At 42.1% G+C, this 24,101-nt stretch overlaps 2 protein-coding genes across 5 annotated transcripts; one reads left to right on the forward strand and one right to left on the reverse strand.

Moving 5' to 3' along the window:
• Nucleotides 1–356: 356 nt before the first annotated feature.
• Nucleotides 357–14,160, reverse strand: LOC137787074 (aconitate hydratase, mitochondrial-like). Of its 2 annotated transcripts, none has more exons than XM_068579311.1 (18): nucleotides 14,089–14,160; nucleotides 11,998–12,140; nucleotides 11,307–11,565; nucleotides 10,285–10,377; nucleotides 9,899–10,057; nucleotides 9,609–9,759; nucleotides 9,329–9,433; nucleotides 9,148–9,239; nucleotides 8,425–8,530; nucleotides 7,858–8,015; nucleotides 7,608–7,681; nucleotides 6,999–7,110; nucleotides 6,608–6,790; nucleotides 6,271–6,366; nucleotides 5,473–5,664; nucleotides 5,048–5,180; nucleotides 4,043–4,164; nucleotides 357–3,920 (listed from the first exon to the last, which is right to left on the reverse strand). In XM_068579311.1, exons 1-18 carry the CDS (start codon nucleotides 14,158–14,160, stop codon nucleotides 3,789–3,791), a joined length of 2,382 nt encoding a protein of 793 aa, XP_068435412.1. In that variant the 3' UTR covers nucleotides 357–3,788. The 2 variants fall into 2 exon arrangements, with proteins under 2 accessions (XP_068435412.1, XP_068435413.1); XM_068579312.1 differs by lacking the exon at nucleotides 14,089–14,160 and adding an exon at nucleotides 12,351–12,484.
• A 1,438-nt stretch (nucleotides 14,161–15,598) lies between these two features.
• On the forward strand, nucleotides 15,599–23,891 carry LOC137787075 (protein Tob2). 3 transcript variants are annotated; one of them, XM_068579316.1, is made up of 3 exons: nucleotides 15,599–15,827; nucleotides 18,637–18,710; nucleotides 18,831–23,891. In XM_068579316.1, the coding sequence occupies exon 3, from the start codon at nucleotides 18,854–18,856 to the stop codon at nucleotides 20,063–20,065; it is 1,212 nt and encodes a 403-aa protein (XP_068435417.1). In that variant the 5' UTR covers nucleotides 15,599–15,827; nucleotides 18,637–18,710; nucleotides 18,831–18,853; the 3' UTR covers nucleotides 20,066–23,891. The 3 variants fall into 3 exon arrangements, with proteins under 3 accessions (XP_068435417.1, XP_068435414.1, XP_068435415.1); XM_068579313.1 differs by having other exon boundaries at nucleotides 15,599–15,823; XM_068579314.1 differs by having other exon boundaries at nucleotides 18,637–23,891.
• The last annotated feature ends 210 nt before the right edge of the window (nucleotides 23,892–24,101 follow it).

Raw genomic sequence — 24,101 nt, forward strand, 5'->3', positions numbered from 1 at the left:
TGGATATTATCCATGAATGGTATGGCGAAGCACTTTATTAGAGTTTCATTGATGAATGTTAAAAATAATTATACAATACCTAGAATATATGTACACAGAGACATATATACAGGTATAGGAGTATTCATGTTCAAATTTCAAAGTCGTGAATGTTGTTTTGAAACAGCAATTGACAGATGAACATTCCTAGAATAGAAAAATAGTTGCTATAAAGACCAGGAGCACATGAGGGCAGCAACCACAACTGAAACTGTCTTTCTCCGCTGCTGGAAGCCTGTATATCAACAGTAACACTACATGACCGACAATCACATACCCATTAATTATTTCCTTGAGCAAATAAAACCACAAATACATTCACTTCACAATTTCATCTTTATTAATTTACTGGTTATTTTGTTGATGTCAATACATTTTCAATCTCTCACACAATACAATTGCAGGTGTTTTGAATCATCTACTTTAGAGTGTAATGCTGAAACTGGAGTGTGAGGGGAATCATCACTGTAATAAAGCAGATGTTCATATTTCATATTTATTTGCTGTATCCGAACAAGTGAAGCATGTTGTAAAATTGTCTTGAAACGCGTCAGAGGAAGCCTGACCAAACAGAGCACACCTGAGTACAAAATGACACAATGTGCATGCCTTCATGAACAACTTGATTTGTCACTCTACAGTAGAACTTTTTAAAACTCCTGCACAACAAAGCATTATCTCACCACAAAGAATGAGCAAACTGCTTCACATGCGGCTGTTTTAAATGTGCTGACAGAGGACAAAAGGAGGATTAAACAAATCTGTACTTTCGAAGATGTTTTATCGATAAACATTGATCCTGGGGAGTTCTGTAGGTAAGAACACCCCGTTTGAAGCAGAGAATTATGCACAGAGCGATTTTTTTGAAAGAGCACACAATAATGGCCGATTTCTCAAACACAACTTATGGATAACCATTCTTTCTCAACATCAGTATATTCCATTAGGCATCTTTGGCAGTAAATCTGTTACAGTGGTGAGGAGTGTTTATCCATCGAAGTGATGGGTTTAAAAGACGGCATGAAAACATACAACAAAATGTTGAATTTGTGAAAAGATGACCCCTTCATGGACTTATAGTCCAAAACATCTTTAAGGATGGGCTGCTGCAGTTTCTAATCACCTCTTTACCTGAAAATGATTTGAACAAAAATAAAACTAAACAATTACGAAATATACACAAAGCCAAGAGTCTCCTTCCTAGAAATTACAAGTCCCTCTTCACCGTCACAGCCAATGCAGCAACCGACCGCTACGATCCAGTTTCTGCACTTTAATTTCACCCACAATCCTAAAGTGGTTTGTGAAAACATTAGGTCAACAAAGACTACAGAAGGGACACTATTTGATGACGTTATGTTACGAGTCGTCACAAATGCAGTTAACAGCTCTCACTTAGACAGGCAGAGTACAGCATGTTACTTGCGCTCTCTCGCTCATATATATATATATATATATATATATATATATATATATATATATATATATATATATATATATATATATATATATATATATATATATATATGTTTTCATCATTTATGTACACACCCCTACACAACGTGCAGCTATATATATTATCATTTACACATGTTTGTTTCAGTACATATGGATTCAACTCAGTAATTGTAATTAACAATCTAGCGGTCTTCCTCCACTGACGAATGAAGTGACGGATTTAAAGACTTTCTAGATGATAATGAGCTAAACAGCGTAATTCCATGCAACAAAACATTGCAACAATGACCTCGAACATCCTACAAAAACATTTCACCAGACTGTTTCAGTACACTAGGTCTACATCATGGCAAGACTTAAAACGAGAAAGGATCTTGAATCATTTTCTACAGTCTAAAAACTGTGTATTACACGTTGTATGTATGTCAGTCATAAAGAGTCACACACAACAGAGATGAGCGCTGAAGTGGAAAAGGTTTGCAGAGGATAAAGGAAGCGTGGCAAAGCACACCTAAAACTACTTTCCTAACTCTACAAAGTGCTAGTGTACAGGCATCTGGACACTAGATTGTGCGTTAGTGTGTGCAAGAAGAAAGCCGACCTCCTCATGCTATGGAGGACCGAACCTCAACCTGAAGAAAACAATCAATGCCAAGAACACAAACACATATCATCTCCCATTGCTACACGAGGCAATTTCACACGCTGGCAACTCCAGATGATGGTGAGGACAAACTGAAAAAGCTTAAACACAGTGAGACCACCGTAACAGAAACTTTGTTTTTGAGGATTTCATTGGGATGATGTGTCAAAAGACCTACTATCAAAGAGAAGAGCTTTCTCTGCAGCTGACTTTTTGGGACAATGTAGTGCAGCAATTTCCAATGGGCACAGGAAATGTCCTGTCTATATGCTATACTAGAATGTACATGAGAAATGGGATCTCTGGCAACAATAATTTGATTACAGCCTATGTTCCCAAACATTTTAGGTTCTGGTTTGGACTACATGAACCAGCCTGGTGAGATCAACAAGAGAGACAGGATGAGCAAAGAGGGACACAGAGATGTGAACACAGACCGATGTTAACCCAAATAAAACAACCAAGCATAACACACACGCGCACACATCCGCAGAGGACAAAACACAGATGGAAGGAAAAGAAAATAGCAAGGCTAGCGCTAACACAATGGCAGTATGTGTAGTGGTTTGGTGATCTAGTCCCAAGTTTTCACACAATGGGGTGTGCCGAAATGTAGCAGCCTGGGTAAGCACAAACTAAAAAAGTGCAGCAGCAGCATGAAAATAAAAGATCTTAGACCGAGTGACGCACACTGGTCTCCAATGACAGTGGAGGGGCTGATGTGTTTTCAAGGATACTGCTTACAGTAAATAAGTGTGCAAAGTAGATTGTTTACAGTGTAGCTCCAAACTACAATTAGCATGGAAACGCTTGTTGAAGTCAATGATGGTAACTCTAGCAGCTTAATACAGGGGGAAAAGGAAGGACGAGTTATAACTGTTGGGTGCATTATTATGATAGAGAGAGCATGTGGGAAAGATGTTCTGCAGGAAATCAGGGAAAAGAACATTAATGCGAGAACAACAGTGAGCTTATGGAGCTGTTTGGATGGAAACTATTGGGACAAACGGTGCATCTAACTTTAATAATTCACAGGCTGGATTAGGCTTGTATACAGCCAGATACGGCCATTGAAAGGGTGTATATTGTGGAGCTAATAATGAATTACACTTCATGTTAATGCTTCCACCAGCCTGTATTTTCACATAATTTGGAGAATAAACGAGAGAGAAAGATGAGCGTCTGTGTATAAAACAAAACGCTGCAGGGTAACACGCAATGAACAACTACGCTGGACTGAATCTCATGTGAAACTGAGGGTGCTGCCTATTAAAAGACACACACTGCTAAGCTTCCGTCATGTGCGATAGTTTAAGTGTGATTGTGTACTTCTGCCTGTCATCGGGAAGAGCTTTCACAGTAATCCTGTCTGTGCATGTACGTGCTCGTGTGTATGTGCGCTTTTCATCTGTACAGCGACCTTGTGTGTGTGTGTGTGTGTGTGTGTGTGAGTATGTGGGTTGTCTTTAACGGAGCATGACTACATAGACCAACGTTAACACCGACAAGTCTGGTTACCATCTACCGTTCACATTGTCTCTTCCTCTTTGCGAAGCCGCTCTCTCTTGGCCCACATTTCTCCCCTTCTTTACCCATGCCAAGGCCCCTCAGTGGCCCCTACAAGCCCCACCTCCCTCCTCTCCACCGATTACTGGAGCTCCTTCATCCTGTTGAGAGCGGAGCCAGCCCTGAACCACTCGAGCTGCGTCTCATTGAAGGTGTGGTTTAGAGTGATGGACTCCTGGCTGCCATCGCTGTGCTTGATTACTGCTGTCACGGCCTGGAGGTAGGACACAGGAGGCAAACAAGATCACATGTCAATAATTCATCTTCAACGTAATGTCAAGAGACGTTCAGCTGTACTTTTAGATCAATGTTTCATTTGGACAGACTATTCCTCACCTTGCCAGGAACAAGAGATGACAACCCAGTGATTGAAATCTTGTCATCAGGGCGAATTTTGTCGTAGTCTTGGGGGTCGGCAAAAGTCAGAGGCAGCAGGCCCTGCTTCTTCAGGTTAGTCTCTGAGGAGGAGAAACAGATGGTAAAATGAGACGTTATGGCAAGACACTAACTCACTATGTACTTCCATCAGGTAACCAGAGACGGGCTCCTTGTCCGTCAGGAGTATCTGTTACCCAGAAATGCAAGGTCGTGGAGAATAAAGGTTGTGAGCATGCGTCTCTGGTTATTATTGATCAGTTCAAGTTCTTATGATGAATTAGCTGTTCCACTGACAGAGAATTCATGCGATAGGAAATCTAATTTGTCAAGACCAAATGATGTTGAAAACTTTGCATATCGACATGCTAACTATCAACTACACTATTTTAATGCGTTTCTGGAATCTTTTTCACACAAATGACACAAATGAAAGCAACGTAAATCATACAGGCTTTCGTCTACATTACCTACATGTAGCCCACAGTAATAAACGGGCCCTAATGGACTGGAAGTACAACTTGAAGACTCTTAGACACTCTTTATTCTGGCAGACTGTAAACATGCGAGACTAAATAATCTTCAGCTTGCTCTAGAACCCACCCATACAGGTTAAGAAACTGCTGCCTGTTGTCTGCACATGTGTGCATGTGTGTGGATAGCTGGACTTCCCGCCTCACGGTTGTATGTCTCCGCCAACCAGTAAAGTTATAGGTTACATCCCCGTCACCACTTCATTCTTTTTTGACATTTGTGTGATATTCTCATAATTCTTGAGTTATGGTTAAAAATGTGTTTTGTGAGACTTAATCAGTTCATTCTTGAACAGAGTAGATGTCTGTGCCAGATCTACTGAAATTCCATCCAGATGACTACCAGAAAACAAAGGCATAATAAAAATTGCAGATTACTGCAGTGATGCAGATGATGTTTGCATGTTTTTTCTTTTTGGGCTCTGAACCCTACCGTGAATTCTGGCAAAGCTCTTGACGATAATGGCGCGTCCGCCGAGGTGCCGTGGCTCCAGGGCAGCGTGCTCCCTACTGGACCCTTCTCCATAGTTCTCATCTCCAACTACCACCCAGTTCACTCCATTGGCCTGGATTGTATAGTTAAACAAAGAAAACATGTTCACTGCTGACAGGACGAGGACAGAGAAGACAAGTAAAGTCCCCAGGAGGAGATAGGTCGCTGGTCAATTATGCGACACAAATGAGCCTGGAGTTTTTATTTTGTTTAACAGCACTAGCATACACGCCGTATGCTAGTGCTGTTAAACAAATCTGCACTCAGCTAAACCTAACGCAGTCTAATACAACAGTCCTGCAATAAATCCTGCCTACGTAGGTTAAAGGTTCAGTTCACCAACGGACACGTCCTATCTAACTCACCTTGTAGTGGCGGGCCACATCAGGCACACCTCCGAACTCTCCTGTCAGCAGGTTCTTGACCTTGTTGATGCCATCATTGTCAATGTTAACTGCACCAATCAGCATATTGTTGGAGATGTTGTCCAGGTGACCGCGGAATTTCAGCCAAGGCCCGGCAGCACTGATGTGGTCAGTGGTGCACTTTCCTTTCACCTACAGTCAGGAAGTTAAGGAACAGATAATCAACAACAGCTATTAGTCACAATAACATTTATAATTCAGTGAAGTTTTATTAAAACGTTGCAAAGTTAATGTAATACTATCACTCTCTTTTAGCAAAGCTATTCAGACCTTTGTGAACTAATCATTTTCACTCCTACTTTAAAAAGTAAAAGGACTTTTCTTACAGTCAGCAAATCACATTGAAAGGGGCAGCTGGGACATATGTGGTATCAATTAAAATAGCAGGTGAAAAAATAGATGCATATACAGTGCCACAAGGACGGTTGAGATTAAAAAAAGAAACATTAATAAAGATAGAATTCTGTGTACTATGTGTGTGTGTCTGACATCACTTGTTTTTTGGCTACTATAAAATCAAGCATGTTTGAATACTGTCAAAGTGTCTGAGACTGTTCAAGATATGGTTATTTGTCTCTGAACTACTTTAACTTGTGGATGGTTCCCAGATGGCATTAACACTGATTCTGTGCCAACTTGAGGGAAATGAAAGAAATTTGACTGAGACGGCCAAATTGTGGCAAAAGTCCTGTAATCTGCACTAGTCCACCACAATTTTCCTTCCATTTCACTGCTTACCTTAATGAGGACCCTCATGCCCTCCAAGTCTTTTCCGTTCCACTTGTCGAAGGGCTCCAGAAGCTGCAGACGGTTGCTGGAGGGGCTCACCTTCACCTGAACAACATCAAAATCAGGTTAAGATGTAAATGTTTTTTCAAGGATATTTTCATAGGACAGCGGAGCGGACAACATCCAGATCATACACCAAAAAAAAGAAGAAAAATCTGTTTAGACAAACTTTTTCAATCAGAACCAGCCCTAATCATGCTGTTTCTTGCGTCCAGAAGACGCTCACCTGTGTTGGGATCGGATACTGTATCTTTTTTATTTTTTTATAAATCAATCTCAAAAATACCATTACGGAGCTGCTCTCGGCAGGGGGGTACTGGTAGGTGTCCTGGCCCGGGTCGAAGTCTCTTGAGGGGAGCTCGTCCCCGGTGGGGGCTTCCAGCTTGAACTTTTCTCCATTTGCAGCGGTCAGATAGTCGGTCTCTGGGTTGAAGTCGAGGGTTCCGGCAATGGCCATGGCAGTGACAATCTATATCGAATTACAGAAAATGCGTATTTGGGATGTGCAAATGTCAACAGCATCACAGGAAACCAAAATAAGAATTTCATCGTCAAGTCCCACACACATTCACTATGCTGCATGCATGAGGTTATGTGAGTTTGTACATTGATGCCCATGTAATTATGAATGGCTAAGCTTGTTTTTTGCTCGGTGTTTAACCTTTAGCACTTCTTACCTCAGGGGAGGTGACAAAAGCATGAGTAGCTGGGTTAGCATCATTCCTAGCGGTGAAGTTCCTGTTGTAGGATGTGACAATCGTATTCTTCTCTCCTTTTTTCACATCCTTCCTGAAGAAAGTCAAAACACAGAGCATGTTAGTCTGATGCATTGTGTCCAACCTAATTCACTCAGAGGAATTTTCAGTTTGATCTTCAGACTTTACTTTAGTGAGGTGAGCCACCTGTTTCATATCTGCTTACAAGACTAGAAGTCTGCAGGCCTCCTACTGGCTGCAGTGTACATTACATGCCACAATATGAAAGTCATTTTAGCCCTAAAAGAAAGTTGAACAATCGAACATCCAACATTAAAAGAATTCTGATGAGAATGAATCTCTCTCTTTAGATTGAAATTTCTTGTGTAAAGTTGTTTAACAGTACATTTTATGAAGATCCAGTCATGAACCAGTGTTGGTAAAGAGGAACTCCACTGCAAAAGGTCACGGCAATCTGGCCAATGGTTGTTGAGCTATTTTGACCAAAGCATTGGTAGAACAGACTTATTAACTGACGTGACCCTGCTTACTTGTGGGACACAATTAGCCAATCACAAATGAGCTTCATACCTGTCCCACTGTCCAATGCAGGGTCCACACGCATTGGCGAGGACGAGTCCACCAACATCACTCAGGATCTTGGACTGAAAGAAGGACAATATGAATTTGACAAAATACTTCTGCATCCCTAAAACACACACAACTGTATAAAATAAGTTATAAGAAAATAGGAGGGAAAAACACTGAAAGAAATACAAAAAAACAAAACTGCTAAAATGCTGTGGGTCACTGGCTCAATGTTGGGAAGATTCTGACTCACATATCCATCTCTCTCGATAGTGGCGCGGATCTGCTCAGAGCCGGGGGTGACCGTGAACTGGGCCTTGCACTTCAGACCCTTATCTAGAGCCTGTTTGGCTAGGGAGGCCGCCCTGCCCATGTCCTCATAGCTTGAGTTGGTGCAGCTGCCGATGAGACCTGCAAGAGACAAGTTCAACGTTTGTAAGAGGAGAACTGAGAACAAGAAGACTTAAGTGAATGTGTACACAGTTACAGTGGCAGATTGGAAGAATTCATCTACATTTGTATATGATAGGATTGGGGAATAAGAGGAGAACACACAAGACAATCAAGTCTGTAATTACAAATCTTAATCATCATAATCATATTTTAGTCAGTCATTCTGTCAATGATTGGAATAACATTTTACTCAGCAGTACAGGCTACCGCATGACAGGGCTGTAATGTGATCTGATCATATCTGGTCAACAACACAATTTGTAGGAACAAAAAATATATATATATATATATATCCAATTTCTCGAGACAAATCATTAAAACAATGGACAATTGTAAGATAATACAGCTGTGTCAAAAAAAGACTGACCAACTTTAACTTCCAGGGGCCAGCCGCTCTTCTTAGCTGTGGCTCCAATCTCAGATACCGGGTGAGCAAGATCAGGGGTGAACGGTCCGTTGATGTGCGGCTTCAACTGTGAGAGGGTTGTTCAATGTTTAATGTAGCAAGGTCATAATTTGATTAAATGTGGGACATGTTTGCATATGCTATAAATATTGTTTTCTAGGTTTGGGAACTTTTAAAATAGGAACACTAAAAGCACAATTAAGCTGCCTAAAACCCCATCGTAACCACATGATACCAAAAATAAGACAAAGCGACAGTTTACGACTAAATGAGAAGTGGGTGCCATATTTTTTGCAAACAACATTTGAAATCTACTCAGGAAAGCTTTTACTTAACATACCAGAATAAAAAGAAAATGGGAGGTCAGTGATTCTAAATGATTTTTTGTTTAATGCCTTTGGACATCATAAAGTCTGTTTTGAAAACTTCTAATTACACTGGTTTATTTGTACTACTGCAGGGCTCTCAAGTTTTTTTTTCAGCGTGAGAAATACAATGTGTGGTGGGAGGGCGTGATTTAAGACCGAAATGCGTGACAGTCACGCTCAATGCGTGACACTTGAGAGCCCTGCTACTGAAGCAGCACTATACCGTGCCTATTAGTAGGACAGTAAATATTTAGTATATAGGATGGATTTGGACATGCCAACAATAATGTTGTACATGACTAATGTTTTGACTCACCTCGCTCAGGTTAATCTCTATGACCTGGTCGTATTCACAGCCGTTATCTGGGACCAAGTCATCTTTGAAGTGATCAGCCACAGCAGAAATCTCTGAGAGGGCATGAGGAAGGGTACACAGTTGGAGGTAAGACGCAGTGACTAAAGACTAAACAGAGAGAGACCAACAGTAGAAGACTGACCTCCACGGCCGGTTTTCTCCATGTACGTCTTCATGCGGTGGTTGTAGGGGAAAACGGATGTGGTGGCTCCAATCTCAGCACCCATGTTACAGATAGTGGCCATTCCTGAAAAAAATAGTGTCACTTTTAAGTAAAACATACTGCACAAAAGTCTGAAGATTTGTCACCTATTCAAGTAAGATATGGATGTTAGTTTCAGCTGTGTCCTGTCTTTGACTTTCAGATTTCAACACAAAGAATGTCTTCCACTAATGTTTCAGGTCTTGCATCCCATCCTTACCAGTGCAGGAGATGGAGTCCACACCAGGCCCATAATACTCCACAATGGCACCAGTTCCACCCTTCACAGTCAGGATGCCAGCCACTTTCAGGATGACATCCTTCGGAGAAGTCCATCCAGACAAGGATCCAGTCAGCTTCACTCCAATCACCTGAAAGAAGAAAAGAAAGAAAGAAAAAGAACACAAGTTTAAACGAACAGATATAAACATTTGTGAAGACAAAAAGTGGTTTGAGCACAGGGTTCACGCTGCTCATGAATTTACAAGATTTCAGGTAACAAGAACTCACATTAGGACACTTGAGCTCCCAAGGGATTCCAGCCATGACGTCCACGGCATCAGCTCCACCCACTCCGATACAGATGGACCCCAGGCCACCACCATTGGGAGTGTGGGAGTCTGTACCGATCAGCATCACTCCAGGATAAGCATAATTCTCCAGGATGATCTGTCCAAATAAAAAGGGCAGTCACAGTCAGCCACACGTTTTACCCTCAACACTTACAATCTCTATATAGTGCTTTTTGAAATTGACTACTTTTCTGGAAGGACGTTGTTTTTTTCATTTCTGTAAAGTGACAGTCAAACATCCAAGAGAAATACCAATATGCTAAACACATTTTTGAGTATTAGAAAAGCTATTTATAGCACCATTATTAAATCATTGTATTGTACCTGATGGATGATGCCTGATCCGGGTTTCCAGAAGCCTACTCCATATTTGGCAGCAGCAGAGGCAAGAAAGTTGTACACTTCCTCGTTTACTTCCTGCGTTAGAGTGAAATGTGGAACAGTTATATTTATATATGATACTTGAGTATCCTTAATGGAACCATGGAATAATAATAAACTTGGCTGCAAAACTTAATCCCCTTATCCAACAGACAATTTGATCAAAATGTAAAAAAAAAATCAAAACAAGACTTATGGCATGTTTTGGATAAAAGTATAATCATTGAATTGTAACCATGCACTTCACTCAGCAGCCACTGTTCCATCACATGTACAGATGTTTGCCAGTAAAATACAACCCTCTGGATGCAAAGTGCATTCTCCCGTCACATGTCCAGCCCACACTACTGCACTGTCTGAGCAGAAATGACAACATGCTTTCACAATGTAGGTTTGGATGTCAGTACCAGAGTGGATATATTTTAATTCCTTATGATATTTCAGTCAACCAACAGAAAGTAGACTGAAGCAAAGTACCCGTTTTATAACTTGTTAACACTTATTATGTTTGATGTAGCTTGATTGAGCATGCTAATTGAAGAGTTTATTCCATTCTTTATTGTAAAGCATATATTTAATAAATGATCTGCTCACTTTAAACCCTAAGTTTTCACACAGCCCACATTGTTAGCTTAAATTCATTGAAGTACCTTTCCCCATCAGTTAACTTGCAAGCAAGCTAACTCATCACATAATACATTTTACATAGTATGTGTTTGACAAATTAAAAGGAATATGTTTGTCTATATATTGTTTACATCTACAATTGACATGTTAAATACATCCTGGGCAGATGACCCCTGTATTTACGTTTTATTTTACTTTCTTTCCTGTTTCTTCCCAAGAAAAGTTTGCACCTTGACTCTCCCCAGAATTGTGCAACCCTACTTCCGATGGCAATTTCAACTAATGCCTGTGCCATTAAAATACATGTACAAAATAATACTCCATTCCTATGCCCTTACCTTGGCCCTCTGCAGGTCTTCAGGCCCTCCGATCTGAGCCTCAATCAGATGATCACAGTGGATTGTGGAGGGGACCGCCACCCTGGGCAGACCACTGCTGATGAACTGAAGCATTGCCATTTGAGCAGTAGCATCCTGCATAGCCACGCGGTCTGGACGCAGGCGCAGATAGGTGCGGCCGCGGCCGATATCCTGCCCCACTGGATCATCCAGGTGACCGTACACAATCTTCTCCGACAGAGTGAGAGGCCTGTTGAGCCTGTTGGCATGAAATCAATGGAAACATGCGGTAAAAAATATGTTGTGCTGGACATGAATTGTAGATACTATGAGTCTTACTTGTAACATCTATACACATTTATTTTAATTGTTCTTGCAGTGTTCTTCTATCTCATCTTCAACAAGAATGATGGAAAAAGCCCTCAACACCAAAATGAACTCATCTGGATAGCAAACACTTAGGGGTCAACTGTTCATATATTAGTCATACAACAGCCACACAAAAGGCTTTTCCTAAGTGTAAGCTCAGTGAGGGAGAAATACCATCACATCTAAAGTTAGCTCTGTGGGCCCCGCTGGCTTTCAAAAGTCAACACTGTGTAATAAACACCAGCCACTCCTCATGAGCCAAACGGTAATCAATGAGGACTATATATGTTCATGTGTATTTCTGAGAAGGACAACTGCTGACCTCCTGCGCACAATGTTGATGTTCTCGTGCATCTTCTCATAGTTAATGCTGGAGCCAGGCTCAAAGCGGCTCATGGACACCTTGGCCTTGGCGTTGAAGGCTGCGGAGACATGCAAACGCCTCGCCCCGGTTCCAAGGGCGAGCTAAAGCAATGGAAACAGAAGACAAGTTTAAGAGATGACACCATAAACAATGTTTTACTGTGCAGTTTAAGACAAACATTCATTTTGAAGTTATATAATAACTATAAAAGAGGAAACAGGCAATTCAATTATGCAAGAATGGGACGACATGTGAGGTTAGTTCAAACTTAGGAGCAGTCTCCACAGCTGGCCCCTGTCCCTGGAACTCACTTTCCAAACACATCTGAGACCGCACCTACCCATCCATGTTCAAATCAAAACACACATTATACAGTTATTTCTGTATCCTACTGTACTCCATCTACACCAGTTGACAAGAATGCCCTATTGAACTTTGTTGAAATCCTAGAACCAATTTCAAATGTACAGTATGCCGTGTAAATAACAGCCGCATTGACTTAATTTTGGTAACTTCATTATGATTACATTTGAACATCAGAATTGTTTTCATGCTACTAATGAGAACACTATTAAAATACTGCCCAAATCTTCCTGCTACCGCAATATCAGACTGTATAAAGCCTTTTCGAGATCTTTTTTTCAACAACTTCAATGAACTTTAAGTGTGCAATATCAAGCTTTATTGGACTGACTTAATCAGGACAATACAAAGTTTTTGAGTTCTTTTTATTAGTTGATGTAATTTGCCACTACCAGTAAAGCACGCTATAATATTATTTATACCCATGCCAATGATTGATAGTAGAGGGATACATAAGAGATGCTATAAGCTGAATTACTATCTGACCCTTAGTGTTGATATTTAGTGGAGAGTCACTGTACTCAGAACTGGGTGAAAGTTTATAGAGCTCATAAAATGATCTGCTAGGCTGTTACTGACGAAACTGTTTACTACGCACTAGAGGTAACAGGGAAAGTAAATCAGACGAGCACAATTAATTTCAAAACAAGTCCTGTGTAAATAAACCAGCCGCAGTGGGAAATGCTGCCCAGAGATCCTCATCCTCCTCATAGCTCCAGTAAATGTTAATTTCAGGTGGTCAGTCATCAATGATCAGTGATTCGAAATAAATGGTAATGTAGTCAGTTTTGTCTTTTTTAAGCATTTTATTTTGGGACGTTCTTTGCCATGTAAAGAATATTGTTTTTTTTAGATGAAGCTTAAAGGAGGAGAATCGCCACCTCGTCAAACAACCTATACTGGGATGTGTTGAAAACTATGACAAAGGTCTTGAAAGAAAAGGACTTTGACAATGCAAAGTGGCAACACCATAACACACTGACACACAACTGGGCATCAGGTTCAGCATTTCAGAGACACTTATTGACAGTAACACGCAACAGGTGAAAGTGGTTCAAAAAGATGCTGTTAGAATGCATTGTTTTTAATGACGTCAACTCAATGTAATAATATTCTATCTACCCGATCCAAATAATAAACATGTGAAAGAAGAAAGGTGAGACTGAGGACTGGGACTATGGCCTTTTACATAGTCAATCGATTCTCCTCAAATGGAACAAAAATAGACAACAGCACTCTCTCATAGATGATGGTTTAATTAGTTAATAATAGTTCACAAACTTAGACAACTTAAGCACGCTCCTCTGGCAACCATTTTCGTCCCCTTCTCCGTAACCTTGCGATCACCTTGCAAACACCAGAAGCACCGAGAGCCGGTTTTAGCCACTATTCATTTGATGTTGACCAAATTTGCCACTCTTATTAACAACTACACGATATAATATTGTTTGATATGATGTGGTAAACAGTAAATATCCGTTAGAGTGGGTCGCTGTCGCGAGTCAAACGAGGACACCGTGACCTGTCTCGAGCGGCGGGGTGCGCGCGCTAACCCACATTAACCCGTCGTCCTTCAAACTTCAACACCGGCAGGTTTACTACACGACTCCCCGTATCTGTCGTCACATATGTACTCGATATAAAGGCCTTTACGAACTCTGAAAGCGTAAATAAACGGTTTCTTACCCGCAGCCTAGTGACAGTTAAGCAGTAAGACGCCATTTTGTTCACTGACAAAGATGAGTGTGTCGCCCTCATGTGACGTCACCGGCTTAAGGAGCCCGTTATTTTATCATTGGGTTAATATATATATATATATATATATATATATATATATATATATATATATATATATATATATATATATATAGATATATATATATATATAGATATAGATATAGATATAGATATATATGTAGATAGATAGATAGATAGATAGATAGATAGATAGATAGATAGATAGATAGATAGATAGATAGATAGATAGATAGATAGATAGATAGATAGATTTAGAATAATATGTGTATTATATTATGTATTATATAATATATGTAATATTATTATAATTACTATTGTTGTTATTATTGTCAGTATTATTAGTAATAGTAGTATCAAGTATTAGAACTAGTACTAGTACTAGTACTACTACTACAACTACTACTCGTAGTTGTAGTAGTAGTGATGAGATATTAACACCAGTTGTATCCCCTCCCCTCTTTCCGTCTTTCTCTGATATTTCTATTAAGTTATGAGCTAGTATCCTGATAACATGAATAATATCTAAATTACATATCCAATCTTTTTCCCACATGTATGGACGGTGCAGAAAAACAACCCACTAGTCAAAACTAGGTATTTGAATTATGTGTTACTTAATACTCCTACTGAACTTAATTTCAGAGGAGGATTTGGTCATCTTACCCCACTGCAGTTAGTTTCAGAATTTGCATAGGTCTACAGTGAATTGTTTAGGTCCCTTTTGTAAAGGCAAACTTTGTACCATTGGTTCCATTGGTGTCATTTTCAACTTCATCCTATTTAGATACTATTTCCTACCTCTAATCCATCACTCAATACTCTAAAATACCCTAATGTACGTGTTATAATTTAACACTTTCGTAACCCCACGACATTGAGTGATAATAACACTATTTCCCACAAGCCCCTGGTAAAAGCCAGGTCTCTTTCGCTGCTGAGTGGACGGTGCAGCCCAATAATCTGTGGGTCCTCCCCCATCTCAGCCAATGAAGACTCTGTTGCTATCACCGCTTGTATTTTTAGCAAATTGTTCAGCACCGCAGAAAACTACAAATATCCCTCCGCCAATTAAACTAGAGCCTGCAAGGTAAACATGGAGACAAAACGGCCTAATTTTCTGATTATTTTTTTTGCGACACTGTTTTTTGAGGAAGAATATTAATTTGCATCTTGTCTAGAAAGGGATAATTTTGTGAAGTTATGTTTTTTATTGTATTGTTGTTGTTTGATTGTTGTTTTTGTCCACGTGTTGTTGTTATTAATATAGACCCTGTGCATATAGATGACATTAATGGTCTGCTGAAGGGGGAACATAATGCATCAATGCCGTTAAGTGGAATAATAAAGCAGCAGCTACTATAATATGAAGAAAGTAGTCCCTGCCGTCACCGACGTGTGGGCGAGTCACCCTGTATAAATACGCCGGGTTGTCAAACAGTAAAGTTTCTCTGGACCCTCCATGTAAACTGTCAGCTGGAGACAAACTGTGAAACCCCGTGGCCATTTGAGAATTGAGGCGGCAGTTATCCAACTACTACAAGGTGAAATATATCTGGTGGTCAGCATCCGAATCAACGACACATCCGCCTTGAAATTCGAGACAACACAAGGGAATTATACACAGAAACGCAGGAGTACAAGTCAAGCTAGCGCATCAGTGACGGTGGGTGAGTGATTAAATGTCAGCCGGTGCATAAAACGGGTACATTTGATTTAAAATGCACGGCATTATTACAAATACACAAGGCGTGTTCGCTGTCAGCACCATGTTGCTGCGTGTTGATGTCTTCTTGCTTGGCAAAACGCTCTTGCCTCAAATGAATGACCGCACTGGTGTCAGCCATTGATTGAAGGCTCCGCTTTTGTTTTTGTTTCAGTCCGTCATGTAGGTTATATTAGCCGGAGTGACCCTCTCGCGGTCTGTGAAGCTGTCATGGGGATTTTTCATCTGTATATGTTGTTTATGCCGAGGAGATGCTCTCGTTGTTCAGGGAGCACAAACCGGGTCGATGTGTTGCTCCCCTACTTAATTAGCCTTATCTTTTAATTTACAGGCACAATTTGGCACCAGGGTGTCAGCTGAACCAGTGTCCTTTTTGCTCCTGTGCCTTTGGACTGACATATGGCAGGAAGCCCCCATGTAGACCCTGATCCCTTATTATCCCAGCTCGTCATCACACAAGCAGACCTGGATGACTATTTCTTCAATCTTAACCCTCGCCTTTTCATATTTACCTCTATTGTTTGGCATATGCCACAAATTAACTCTTTCAGTCTAAAAATACCAATCTGTTTAAAGTTCTAATAGGAGCAAATTGAAGTGAGGGGGCTTTTTTTGTAACAAAAAGGAAAAATCATGATGATATGTGCTGTTGTGTTAAGGTTTTATGTGTGTGGGGACCACTCCGTCCAGTCAGGTTCTATATGTTGTGCTTAACCCTCACTTCTAATCTTTCTCAAGGCCCTTTTGCTTTTATACATCTGCTGTGTATCTATTGCACATACGCTTGTGCTACTTGTAAGCTCACTGTAGATGTGCTTCAGGCAGTGGATGCTTTGCAGCACCCAGTGCCACACTTCTGCCGCTCTGATAATGAGTCGATGTAAACAAAAATAGCACAATAGATCCTGCTGTTGCTCTGAACCCGCAACAACAAGCCTGTAAAAATGTGTTTAAATGAATCTAGCTACTCCAAGCTGTGTCCAAATCTGCAGGTGGAGAATACAAACATGAGAACAGCAGAGGGGATTTGTGATTCATGAACACGTTTTTCTTTTAAATTGAAATTTCATGCTGCGGTTTGTGATCTAGAGCATTGATTGCACTCTCAAAGCAGCACATATGCACCTATTTCCTGAGCTATTCCTTTAATGTCATTGGATGACATTGGACATATTATGTATCCTGCTGTTGTCTTTTTATGAGAGAAATGTAGCTGTATGTAGCTTAGCTGTGTGTGTGCAGACAAGGTTGTTGTTTTTTCATGATTATGGCTGTTGCAGGTGATGGACTGGGGGGAGAGATCTCTTGTGCTCAAAGATCCTTCTACCTTCACTTCTACTCCATTTTAAACTCAGGTGCTGAAGATACATTTGCACCATAGATGATGCAAAATAGGGCCCTAATTATAGCCCATTCCAACCGACTTCCATCTTTACCTTCAATGTCACCTTTTGCATGCGATAGGGGAAATGTAAATCTCGTCTTGAACCGTCACTCCCACAGCTCTGCATCCAGCCTGTGCAGCTCTATCGGTAATAACATTAGAATTGTCTTTTAATCGGAGACATCTTCCTAATCTTTGTGTGTGTGTGTGTGTGTGTGTGTGTGTGTGTGTGTGTGTGTGTGTGTGTGTGTGTGTGTGTGTGTGTGTGTGTGTGTGTGTGTGTGTGTGTGTGTGTGTGTGTGTGTGTGTGTGTGTGTGTGTGTGTGTGTGTGTGTAAGGGGGAGGGGATTATTACACGCACTGCATGGTGGGAAATGGTGTTCTAAGAAGTCAACCAACTGCCCTGCCATTTTACACCTTTCTTTTGTGGGTCTTATGGTTTGATTGTTTTTGTTTAGTTGGCGTGTTATCGGTCCTTCGGTGTGACCCTGCGTGGTGAAGCATGCCCCCTGTGTGACTGTGTGTTTAAGTATTAAGCAGGAGGCACTCCGTGGGATCGGATTCAGATTATGAAGGATTTATGAAGCCCACAACACGGCATCTGTTGCATCCGTCGGTACATCCTGCAGTCGATGAAACCAAAATGTATACTTGCTGTGTGTTATTGACCAAGAATAGTGGTGATGTAAGTTCATTTGCTCACTCTTTAATAAAAACTCCTGTACTATATGTAGCTCATCATACATTTAACAAATGTATAGTATCATGTCTTAAAAAAAAGTTTAAGTTGGTTCCTAAAGGCATTATGGTCAGCTGGATCTAGTTATGATGGCTTCCAAAGCACTTACCACAAATTGTCCTTTTGAAAAAAAAGGTTTGCCCTCACAGGTCAGCATAAAAAGCTCTCAATCCATACTGTATTTTATAGCCGGGACACTCTTACTGGTCTCATACGCGCAGATGTGAATATTCCTTGCTTTCATCAGAGCAATGACCTATATGGATGCTTGAGTGTGTCGTTCATATAATTATTTAAATCAATGAAGTGTCCCACTTAACTAATACATTTCCCAAACCGCTCCACCAGTTTCTTACAAGTTTCTGTTTATTGTGATCAAAATTGCCTTAAATACCAGCATTTCTTTACTGCGACGCAGGGAAAAATAATTTGTGAAAAATGTAAATAGTTCACACAACGGGCAAATGGTGCTTGATATGCAGGTTCTGGTATATTTTTCAGACAAAAACATAGCAGTGTCCTTCCCCTTTGGTTTTTGATCCATCTCCCTTAAGCTGTCCTTAAATCTTCCTCCGGCTCTTTCCATGTAAAATGACAGCTTTCTTCTGTTTGTTTTTTTCTTCTTCACAGTTGGGACCTGACAACGTTGTTGCATATTCGTGACGACAAAAGACAGCCTGCAACCGGCTGCCCCCGCCTTCAAGGTGCCTTTTTACCATGGTGACACTAAAAGAATCATACACTTTACATTAAGCCAGAGGAAAAGCTCCTTGTCCAGTTGCATTGCCTCACTTTCGGCATCCTCTTGATCACTTTGCTCCCAGGACGGTGCTAACCTGGTGCAGCCATGCATCTGGAGGTGAAGGTTGCCCTCAACTTCATCGTGTCCTACCTGTACAACAAGCTGCCTCGGCGTCGAGCTGACCTGTTCGGCGAGGAGCTGGAGAGGATACTGATGTCTCGTTTTGAGGGTCACTGGTACCCCGAAGCGCCTCTCAGGGGCTCTGCCTTCCGCTGCATTCACCTGGGAGCCCCGAGGGACCCTGTGGTGGAGTTGGCCGCCAAGAGAAGTGGACTGGACACGGAGGAAGTGCGCGCAAATGTTCCAGCGGAGCTCAGTGTGTGGATTGACCCGTACGAGGTATCTTACCAGATTGGGGAGAAAGGGGCCATGAAGGTTCTCTACCTGGAGGACCCTCCGGGCCTCGGCTGCGACGGCGAGGGCGTCGAGGGGGTGATCAGAGAGGGTAAAGGCGACGCCGAGGCGGAGGAGGCCAAGAGTCTGGGCTTTAATCCAGATGCGCAGGTGTTTGTGCCAATTGGAAGCCAGGCATCTCCTGCCCTCATGCCGTCGGTCTCTAGCTCTCCCACACCGCTGTCGGCCCAGTCCTGCCCCGGGCTCTTCAGCTACCCGAGCTCCAGCACGCCCACCGACCCTGCTGCCCACTCCTCGAACACCTCTACCCCTTCCCCCCCCAGCGGCGGGCTGCCCTACCTCTCCGCCCAGCAGCCGCCCTCCGCTCTTCCCACTGCCCGTCCTCAGCCCATCACGTTCACCACCGCCAGCTTTGCCGCTACTAAATTCGGCTCGACCAAGATGAAGAAGTGCAGCGGGGCCGGGTCGGCTGCGAGCTCCGGCGCCGCCATACCGCCTGCCCAGAGGATGCTCACCCGCTCTCCTACCGCCATCTCGGCACCGGAGCTGCTCAAGCACAAGCCCCTGTCTCTCTCCTTGCACTCCCTCGGAGGTCCCATCGCCAGCCAGCTCTCCCCCAACGCCAAAGAGTTTGTCTACCCAGGATCCCCGGGCCCCCTTTACTTTGATGCTGACACACAGCCCATGCAGCCGCTCGCCAGCCCATTCCAACCCCCTCACAGTCTCAACACCCATCCGTCTTTTGACCCATTCTCCAGCCCTCCCCCGGCCCCGAGTGTGGGCATCATTGGCAGCAACGGAGGAATCCCCTACATGGAGAAGCCGCCATTTGTCGAGGGTTTAGGAAGCTACAACCTGCAATATCCTAGCCAGTCCTTCCAGCCCGTTGTGCTGGCCAACTAAGCCTCATTTGTAACGATAACGGTTGATGTTGGAGGAGGAGGCAGGTTTGGACAATTATGCTCCAGATCTTTTCAGTTTTTCTAAAAATTGTTACTAACACAAGTTTTTAGAACTACAAAGGTTTAAAATACGCCGTCCACTGAATACTTCTTGTGATTGGTTTTGTTCCTCCATTATCCCCAACGCTACCCGGCCCTGTAGTCCGTTGCTGTTACTCATCACGTCCTGTGTGTTTGCTTTGACAGGATGGGGGTGGGGGGGGGTCCTTTCTACCTTGAGTTGTTGCCAATCTCTACTGTTTTTTGTTTTTTTTGCTTTTGAATGTGAGGGACTTGTTTTTTTCCTCTCCCTTGACTTGTTGTTTAATGGGCCCGGCTCCAGTTTAGCTCCATTTTGCACTGCACTGTCATGCTGTGAAAAAGGACCTCGCCAAGTCCTGCAGGGAGCGACGGCTGTGGAAAAGCTCAGCACTTTGCTCTGCAATCTGCTCTGCCCTACTTGCAACAAATACAGAGAGGGGGCTTTGGTGTGTGTGTGTGTGTGTGTGTGTGTGTGTGTGTGTGTGTGTGTGTGTGTGTGTGTGTGTGTGTGTGTGTGTGTGTGTGTGTGTGTGTGTGTGTGTGTGTGTGTGTGTGTGTGTGTGTGTGTGTGTGTGTGTGTGTGTGTGTGTTTGTTATGTTGTGGCTCAGCGTGATGGAGAGACTCATTGTTTGTACGGTGGGCCCGCTCCCTTTGAAAGGCACTCGTGCGCACGCACATTTTGACTCTGTTGTTGTTGTCGTCGCCGGGCGTTTATCGGAGGTGGTTTATCGTCATCTGGAATGAGAACATGACACGAGTTTAAACGAAGTGGGAGCAGTAGAGGAAGCAGAGAGAGAAACAGAGAGAGCATCGGGGTGTTGTGGCAGTGTGATGTAGTGGAATGTGTTGTATCTGTCGGGGAGAGGGAGGGGAGAGACTGCAGCCGGGAAGGTCGGGGAGACCTTGGAGAATGTGGGAAAACAAGTAAATCTTTGTATTTTAAGACGACGGCAATGTGCTGATACCTCAATCCTACAGACTAGGATGCAAGTAATGGTTTCACATGCATGCATTCAAATAGAGATACACACCCAGAAGTGTGTGTGTGTAGATGTGTAGGGGATGCAGCAGTTAAGCAGTAGGGACTGTGATAAATGGCTGAGCATGACTTTGACTATGAAGGAGAGGTTTTCCTCTGCAGGAAGGGGAGATGAGAGAGGAAGAGAGAAAGAAGGGATGACTGGAGAAAACGACTGGGGGAGAGGGAGAAGCAGCTCGAGGGTTCTGTTGTCTCTGTGGCTTCCAGGCTGTTTTGGCTCAGAGAGCGACACTTTGAAACCCAGAACACGTTTCTGGTGAGCTTAAATGGTATTGAAGCCAAAGGCTCACACAATTCTCTCCCTCCTCTTGTGATTCTTCTGTGGCTGTCGGGAACCAGAACCGTGCAGTTCAGGTTGCTTTGTGTCCTCCCCTCCTCCCCCAGTTGTGTGATCAAAGACGCAAAGGGTGAATGTTTCTTCACCACTCTGTTGCTTTTGTCGCTTTATCGAATGGCTTGTCAGATCTCCAGAAGGCCGCTGTTTCTGACAATGGTTTGTTTACCAGCCATGTCCACGTGATTGTCGGTTAGTCACTGCAGGGAAGGGTAACTCTCAGATGTCCATTTGAGCTGCCCGGCACTTTATTACTGGGCTCCCCGAGGCGGCGTGTCGCCCACGGACACACCCGCGCACGCTTACACCATTCCTTTTGCCCTCAGTTTGGAAATGGCACATTTAATTCAGCAATCATGAAATGCTTTAGAGATTCAAACAGAAGCTTAATTTGTATTTTAAAGTGCATCAGGCTGGCGAGGAGATGCAGTGAGTTTTGTCGGTTTACTTGAATGTTTTCAAGTCGCTGTTTTTGTATACGATGACCCATGGACCCTTGACTTGTGCGCACGCTGGTTTTGCAATGTGACAGCTTGTCATATGCATGAAAGTTTGTATTTCTTCTTTGTTTTTTCAAGGGGGAATGGGTGGAAAGGTACACCTTGTGAGGGCAAAGATTTATAGTTTTATGTTTTGTAATTTATTTCCAATATTTCTATATTTTTGTTTTTGCAAAAAATGATCACTTAACATTTGTATGAGTAAGACGTGACAAGTCCAGGAATATGTATATACAAAGTTCTTATGTTTGGATTCTTTGTTTAGTTTCTTACATGCGGAGGTTATTTTTCCAGAAAATAACGTGAATATATGCAAACTGAGACAAAAATAAAGATGTACAGAATAAAGTATTGAATGTGTATTGTACCTTGTGCAGCATTGTCTAATAAGACGGGTAAATGTATTCGTTCTTCAAGTTGGATTTGAAGCTTAAGATGTGAATGTTTACAATGGGTTTGTGTAGGAAAGGATGGCTAATATCACTTGTTTTCTTTCTGTGCTCCCAGGGCAACACTGCTCCCACAGGTAGTACATTTAAACCAAAAATCTTTTTCAGTGCAATGTCCATTTAACCCTTTTCATGTGAATTAACTACATATTGTGGTCACTCGCTTATTTCTTTTTTCCCCCTGAATGATTGTCCATCAGTTTTTTTGTTGTTGTTTTTTCCCCCATTTATTTTTGGGGAGGGTTTGAAAAACTAAATTATTTCACATTAACAATCCTGAATAACTTCCTGTTTTTGTCTGGGGTACTAGAGTAGCTAAATCCAGATGTATTTTGACCTCCATTCCCCCCCCCCCTCCCTCCCCCCCGTGAGGTCTCTTCTCCTCACGGCCTGGTCCTTTGGTCCTGATATAGCCATATCCCAGACTGTCTTTGCTTACACAGATGCTCACCCTTCTCCAGTGCAATCTAATGCCATAATTTAAATTACCCTGAAGGATTCAAGGGGTTTCTACCTCTCTGCACCCAGGAATAAAAAATAAAACAAATAAAAATAAATCTACTATATCTCCTCTTTAGGACGACAGTGTTACGGCAGGTTCAGAAAGTTGAAGGAAATGAATGTGCTGTGAATGTGATCTGTTAGTCAACCCTGGTTGAGATGGCCTGTGGAAAATGAATTGGGAAACTGCTCATTCTTCTTTTGTGTGTTTGAAGAGAATTTTTGCATGTCCAAAAAGTCCCAAGTGACAAATTTGATCTTTTTTTATATTTGTCAGATTACGCCGAACAAATGCGGCCTGGTGTTAAATTTCCTCTGCGTACGAATCGGGCTCTAGAGGTGAGCGCTCTGAGGATGTGAGTGATGGCTGTAAAAGGTGTTTGGCCCTTGCATCTTTTAAGAGTGATCGCTGGTTTGTTTCACACTTGAAAACAACACTTTAGTGTGGTGAGAGCGGGGGGCGGGGGGGTTAACGTGCCGCAAATCGACTCTAAACGCGGGCCATCCCACAATCAGGGTTGAACATCAATGAAGAGGAAAAACAAGAATTTTGTATTCTGATGTCCTTTTGCTTAATTCAATGTGTGCGATTTTATTTTGCACTTTGGAATATTTCATTGTCATAAAAGAAGTTTATTTTCTATGTAAAGTTTAACATTTAAGATTAAAATAGATATAATTAAAAGTTCAGATGTATAAATAGTGCTTTCTTTCCTGCCTGTATTTTATTATTTTTTCCTATTTTGTATCTGATCTGTACACCCTGTAGATGTGTAATGAATCTTTCACTACTGAAATGCAATGACCTGTTTTCTGTGCTGCCTCCCCCCCTCCTCTCCCCCTCACGGGAATGGGGAGTTACTACTGCAGTTTCTTATTGTATCAGATTCTTTTTTAAGTTTTGTAATAAAAAGAAAACCGATTGGCAAAAAGAAGCATGGAAAATAAGCTGATTGTGTCATCCTCATTGTTTCTAGGTGTGCTTGGTCACAGATGCTCCCTCTCACCTCTTAGTGTGTCGAATTTGGTGGATGTTCAACATATTGCAGAATAAAATAACACGAATAAAAGTAGAAAAGTCCCCCCGCGTGCTCCTGTGTGGAGCTCTCATTGCAGTAAACAAATTTTAGTG

Source organism: Clinocottus analis, unplaced genomic scaffold (genome assembly GCF_023055335.1).
Source record: "Clinocottus analis isolate CAN_PGR_092001 unplaced genomic scaffold, fCliAna1.0.p SCAF_16, whole genome shotgun sequence".
NCBI classification, from domain to species: domain Eukaryota; kingdom Metazoa; phylum Chordata; class Actinopteri; order Perciformes; family Cottidae; genus Clinocottus; species Clinocottus analis.

Coding starts and splice junctions, on each gene's coding strand:
- LOC137787074 (XM_068579311.1), bottom strand. CDS start 14,160: ATGAGGGCGACACACTCATCTTTGTCAGTGAACAAAATGGCGTCTTAC. Junction 9,760..9,898: donor GGGAGCTCAAGTGTCCTAAT/GTGAGTTCTTGT, acceptor TTCTTCTTTCAG/GTGATTGGAGTGAAGCTGAC. Junction 7,682..7,857: donor CTATCGAGAGAGATGGATAT/GTGAGTCAGAAT, acceptor TCCTTCTTTCAG/TCCAAGATCCTGAGTGATGT.
- LOC137787075 (XM_068579314.1), top strand. CDS start 18,854: ATGCATCTGGAGGTGAAGGTTGCCCTCAACTTCATCGTGTCCTACCTG.